Source organism: Sesamum indicum, unplaced genomic scaffold (genome assembly GCF_000512975.1).
Source record: "Sesamum indicum cultivar Zhongzhi No. 13 unplaced genomic scaffold, S_indicum_v1.0 scaffold00244, whole genome shotgun sequence".
NCBI lineage: Eukaryota > Viridiplantae > Streptophyta > Magnoliopsida > Lamiales > Pedaliaceae > Sesamum > Sesamum indicum.
Window position 1 is genome coordinate 33,251 of NW_011628138.1, and position 6,634 is coordinate 39,884.

A 6,634-nucleotide genomic window follows, 5' to 3' on the forward strand; every position below is an offset into this window, starting at 1 on the left:
TCCGCTACCCGGTTTGCTCACTACTTAAACTACAACCCTAACCCTAATCTGCTATTTCCCATTTCTTCTCCCTTGCGCCGCTGATACCTCTCCTCTCTCTCTAACGGCTATAATCCTCCATGGATTCTCCCCCTTCCTCTTTCTTGTTCTACCGGCGTTTTGGAAGGAAACTTTCCAAAGCCAAAACAATGGCTTTGCTGGAAAGTTTCCTCCTCCACTACTCTCTCAATCCGCCGTGAACCTATATATATCCGGCCCCTTTCTCTCGGAAAAGCAACAGTACACGAGCCCCCTTTATATCTCTCTCATAACAAACCTTACAACAAGTCTGTGTGACCGATTGTGAGAGAAGAAATCTGCGTGATCTGTGGCTCGGCCGAAAGTGGTGTAACCGTGGGTTCTTGGTGCTCTTACTCTCGGTGAGTAGTCTCGGTGATAAGACTCTCACACCTTGGTGGTTGGGTCTGGCGACAACCTGAGCCGATTTCTCATAACAGATTAGTTCTTTCTATTCGATTTCATATTTCTCTTGTTTTGTTTTGTTATAATTTAATATCTTGGTTTGTATTAAGGAGTTCTGTACTCCATTGCTATACCTTGTAATAGTTGATAGGTATTTGGTAATACGAGATATCACTGGGGTTATCCACCCTACACTAATGTTGCAATATGACACTTGATTAGAAGTATTTTAGCTGTAAAAGATAGCAAAATATCACTTGAAATTAACACAAAATGCACTCCTATCAGTTATAGCAATACTCTCTCCAAATATTGTCTTTCTATATTTCTCTTTACATTCCTCCTTAAAACATCACCATAGACTCCATGGATTTAAGGTGTGTAAATGAGTGGGTTAATTTAGTAGTGATCCACTAAGGAGAGTAAGGCATGTTCGTGGTTTGCATAATATTTGGAGTAAGATCCAACATGGGATAATCTTGAAAATGTTCGTCGGGTGATCTCGAATCAACGAAAAAGACAATGAGTTCGTGATCCATAAAAAGTTTGGGCTTGTACACAAGGTTGATCCCTATGTGTGGATCAACATTCTTCCATTGCTTAAGGTTAATTTGATCCACAATTATGTGCCTATGTGATTTTATATCTGTGTGCACATAATCATTTATTTTATGCAATATTTAATTACGTGATAATCATATAAATTATCCATTGTTATTTTTCAAAAACTATTTAACTATCCTTCAATTTATTTAATATTTCAATTCATAGAATTTAAAAAATTATATAGTACAATTAAAATAATTTATTATGATATGAAATTTCAATTTAATTTATTAAAATTAAAATTTAGAAGAAATTAATCTAATATTAAAATAATTAAGAGATAAATAAATCAAAGTAAATTTTAAAATATTGTAACCCATTTTGTAACGAATATTATAACAAAAGACAATATAATATGTGAATAGAAAATGATTCTAAATTTCGTCACAAATGCCGCTGCAAATTTAATATAACTAATATTTGTAATGGGTATAAAAGGCCGTTCCATGTCTGTTCCAAATTATAACATATTTGTTTAATCCATTACAAAGTTTTTGTAACTCTTACAGTACCAAATCGACAGCTGCCTGATACAAAATCCTAACACTCATTACAAATCAAATAAAATCCGTTTAAAAGAAAAATCATAGTGCATATTTTGTAAAATACTGATTAATATGAACATCTAAAAGTCATTCCTCAAATTCTTCCCTTTAATCCACATTTTTCCATTTAAATATATGGATAGACAGCTAAATAGAATTCATGGCGATTCTTACATCAATTCATCATACATCAAGACATTATGGTGCCATTTAGGTGAAAACAGATCAAATGTTTTTCTTCTACACATCAACCACCACACCAACAATAATGTTACCTACCATTCCAGGACCCAAGCAGGACGTAAAGAATTCACCTTACAGCTTATGCTCCTGCATTTTACTTAGTGCATTCTCAAATTGGCCCCATTTCTGCTCCAAAGTACCATTATAACCAATCGACATCCTCACCAGCCCCGGAGAGATGCCCGCCAACTCTTTCTCTTCATCATTCATTTCGCTGCTCGTGCTACTACCAGAGCACGACATCAACGTCTCATAATAGCCCAAGCTAACGGCCATGAGCCCGAACTGAGTGCAGTTCTGCAAAAGATTCATCAACCGGTTGGCCCGCTCCTCAGTCTCCATGTCCACGCAAATAATTCCACCGTGACCGTAGTCCTTATTTGCTATGGACTTGAGAACTTCATGATCCGGATGATCTTCCAGGCCCGGATAGACAACTTTCAGCCCGAGTTCCTTCATCCTCGTAGCGAAGGTCAAGGCTCGGTGGCAATGCTCTTTCATCCTCAGGCCCAAGTGTGGCAGCCTCTCTGATAGTTCAAATGCCACCTTCGGGTTCATCGTGGGGCCGAGCAGCATGAGAGCCCCTTGATGAAGATCCATCATTGAGTTCAGGAGGCTGGCCGGCCCACAAACAGCACCTGTGGATGCATTTGTATCCGTTTGATCAATTGATAAAATGATTCCATATCAAGAATCTTTAATCTGATTGAGTGTCAGATGTGAATCTAGGGTCAATATGCATGCATCTAAAGGAATCTAACTGTGGAACAAGTGTGTCAGCAGGAGTGGGTGTATATTTGTCGTGGTATAGTCCACACCATAGCGCCATCACTTTCAAGAGACAACAAGATAAAAAGTACACCAGTCGGTCACATGGACGATGATCTGTTCCAATTTCCATCAGCAGATTATTTATATATTAGATTTATTCTTTTGTCATTTACTTTCCATATTATTTCAACTTTTTTATAAATATTTTAATCACATATTTTAATTTTTGTCCTGTACCTATACATATACATGTTTGGTATTTTGATCCTTTAATTAGAAAACGGAACTTGCTATTAATTTTGTACATTTCGTGGGATTTGACCATATTTTGTTGAAAAATTCTAAATCTGTCGGAATTCGCACCTGTAAATCATGTACCGACTTAAATTTGAGAATAGACACGACTTTCATGTATTATTCTCCGACCAATTTTTATATTTCTAACAAATTGCATTCACAGATCACGAAAATTACAAAAATAATAAACCAAATTTCAAGTTCCATTTCTTAATTAAGGATCAAAACGTCAAACATTAATATATAATTACTGAATAAAAAATACAATATGGGCAAAAAACATTCTCAATGTTTACTATATTTTTATAAAAATTCAGACTTCAATTCGTTTTAACTTATTTTTATTTATTGCATAATATTAATACAAACTACATAACCAAATATATTAAAAACAAATACACATTATGAATTATATATCTTATCTACTTTATTATCAAGGGGGATAGATCTTTTGGTGTCTCATTTATTTTATATCTGTCATTTTGTATTATTTTAATATTTAATTTTATTTTCTTATTTATTTATCTAGCTTCCCTTCCTCCTACTATCTTGTGGTAGTTACGTTCGTCTTTTTTTTTCTTTTTCTAATAAATCTGATATTAATTTATTATTATATATATTTTATTTAATAATAAATACTATATTTTAAATAATTAAGCACGGAATATGCCACAAGTTACTGAAAATGTAATTAATTTTCCTCAAAACTTATTCTTTTCAATTTCATATGGTTTTATATATAACTAATTTGAAATGGAATAAAATTAAAAGTAGGCAAAAATGTAATCAAATGCATCGGACATGTTACTACTGACCACATCACGAGACTAGAAATCCGAATCAGGCTCGCACGTGATCCCAACACCATACTTTAACGTGATAAGGTAAGGGGAGCTTTAATTATATATCATATATTTTAGATAAAATTACAACAAACGCTCTTGATATTTAGAATAATTATTTTTATTCCTTTCTCATTTAAAAAATTATAAATACCATTTAAATGAAAAATTATAATATAGACCCTAAATGATAAGGTGAAATTTTTTAATTTTTTTTGTTGATTATTGTTTAGAAAAAGTATTTGAGAAAATGTGAAAAATCTAAGAATGGGTAAAGTCATATTTGTCCCATGTATATTACTCCATATAAAAATATTTTACAAAATTTTAAAACTATATAATATAATTTATAATTCAAAATGACATTATAGTCATAAAAATTTAATAGACACCAAAATAATGGGGCTCGTTATATATTGGATGGACGTTAAAATTAATAAATTATTTATAATTTTTTTAAAAAAGAGTGGTACTTATAATTATCTCAATTATAAAATGAAATAAGTATAATTATCTATATTTTAAAAAAATAGAATAAGAAAGGAAAATTGTTGTATAGCAAATAAATAAAATCCCCAAGTGTTGGGAGAAAGTACAAATACAGACCAGACATTCTAAAATTGAGGGCCAGAAAGTACAAGTCAAGAAAGCAGACCTCATGCATGTCACCACCTTATATTAATATTTACATATTTGGATAATTAATGGCAGAATCGCCACAACCTCTATTATGATTCAAAAATTTAAAAATAATGTTGGATTTCGCATATCATAAATAATTAGGACTAATTACTAAATGTTATGTGTAATTACTAAAATAAATAAGTGACAAAACAACAATTACTGTCAAAATAAATATTATTTATTAAGACAGATAGACACAGACAACAACTGTTGTTGATGAAAACAAAATTTATTGCAAAAGTAACAACTACTGTTAAAGTAAATTGACGAAGACAAACACAATTAACAACTATTATTAAAAAGTAGTATTCGCGGCACATTTAAATACGTGTATAAATTTAATATTTTGAATTTAGAAAATGAATCATTGTTTTAAAAACATATATGTATTAATTGAATAAGTAAGATATATTAAAAAACAGATGTGGGAATTGCTATTTATATTTCAAGAGAATTTGTGTTTAATTATGGAGATTTATATATTTACCATCATATTATTAGTTGATAATTTATTTGAAATCTTTTAATGTTGACTTTGGATGGAAGGATTTGAAATTCTGAATTTAAAAATTTTTCGTAATCATTGAATTTAATAATTCTATATAAAAAAAAAGATTTTAAATCATTTTATTATAATTTTGAACTGTATTTCATGAAAAATATTTTTAAAAAACGAAAGAAAAAAGGAAAATGTGATAGGACACGCGTAATTATAACCTTTCACAACATGAACAAAAAATCCAACGTAAGAAAGGTGAACGGACCTGCGATGATGTCGGCCCCACCGCTGATGTACTTGGAAATGCTGTGGATCACGACGTCCGCCCCCAGCCTTGCCGGCGACACCACCATCGGCGCAAAAGTGTTGTCAACCACCACCTTCACCCCCTTCTCGTGCGCTATCCTGCACAGCTCCGGCACGTTCGCCACCGTCAGCGTCGGATTCGACATCGACTCGAAGTACAGCACCTTCGTCCTCCCCTCCACGATTTCCCTCTTCACCATCTCGTGGTCCCTGATGTCCACGAATGACGCCGTTATGTTGCAAGCCCTGGGGAGGAAATGCGTCAGCAGCGCGTGGGTTCCGCCGTAGAGGGTCCGCGCGGCGACCACGTGGTCGCCGGCTGAGCATAGCTGGAGGAGGACGGAGGAGATGGCGGACATGCCGGAGGCCGTGCAGTAGGCGGCCTCCGTTCCCTCCAGGGCGGCCATGAGCCGGCCCAGGTTGAGCACGGTGGGGTTGAAGTGTCGGCTGTAAATGAAGAAATCTCTGTCGGGGCCGAGTTCCCCGGCGAACATCCGCCGTAGGGTGTCGGGCTCCATTACGGTGAAGGTGGCGGAGGCCTCAATTGACATGTTGACGCCTCCATGCTCTCCGAACTCGTGGCGGATATTGGCTAGAGCCGCCGCGGGATCCTCCACGTGGGGAGGCGCCTTGTTGATTTGGTGCTTCTTGGCCGCGGAGGAGGCAAATTGGTCATCGGAGCCTGACCTCTTGATGGTCGACAGGTTAACGTTTCCGTCCGCCATTGCCCCCTATGTGTGGGTGTGTGTAAAACTCTTTTGAAGCTTAGAATAACGGGTGGTGATATAGTGTGTGTATTTATAGGAGGAAACTTGTCCAAATACATAACCAAAAGGAGAAAATGAACAAATTAATTAATTAGTAAAATGCATAGATCATATCCGGATTTTTTTCTTTTTTGTTTTTTGGTTCAAAATTTGAAAATTTTGATCTGGGCTGGAAGAAATTATTTTCTTTAAACATCAATTTTTAATTTAAAATGGTCCGAAAACATAGCGGAAGCGTGAAATAAAAAATAATTTAAAACGGTTCAAAGGGCTATTCCCTTTGAAATTTTCGGGGGTTCGATCTTTGTCAAAAGCATAATAATAAACAAATAATAATGCTAGACAAGTGGCTAGAGGATGAAACAAAAAACATAGAAATAAAATTGAAACCTTACCTTTTGTTTTTGTAGTTGAGCAGCAACATGCATTGTTCCCTTTACGTTCTCCAATTCATTTTAGAATATAAATTAGAACCTCTCTAATTTTTCCACGCCACACTAAAGAAGAGATATAAATCTTGTCCTATTGCTAGATAGAACAAAGAATTAGAAGAAAAAATAACTCCGAACAAATACTATTGATCAGTGCTTTTGGAATATTTTATATTCTAAA

The 6,634-nt window shown here is 34.6% G+C and overlaps 1 protein-coding gene across 1 annotated transcript; it reads right to left on the reverse strand.

The window, feature by feature from the left end:
• Positions 1-1,700: 1,700 nt before the first annotated feature.
• Positions 1,701-6,047, reverse strand: LOC105179940 (methionine gamma-lyase-like). The gene is made up of 2 exons (XM_011103600.2): positions 5,215-6,047; positions 1,701-2,494 (listed from the first exon to the last, which is right to left on the reverse strand). The coding sequence occupies exons 1-2, from the start codon at positions 5,978-5,980 to the stop codon at positions 1,929-1,931; spliced, it is 1,332 nt and encodes a 443-aa protein (XP_011101902.1). The 5' UTR covers positions 5,981-6,047; the 3' UTR covers positions 1,701-1,928.
• Between the last annotated feature and the right edge of the window lie 587 nt (positions 6,048-6,634).

What these genes read in the sequence shown, in the direction of transcription:
- LOC105179940 (XM_011103600.2), bottom strand. Translation starts at nt 5,980, where the DNA reads ATGGCGGACGGAAACGTTAACCTGTCGACCATCAAGAGGTCAGGCTCC. An exon ending in TGGGGCCGACATCATCGCAG is followed by an intron (nt 2,495 to 5,214) that starts GTCCGTTCACCT and finishes ATGCATCCACAG; the next exon opens with GTGCTGTTTGTGGGCCGGCC.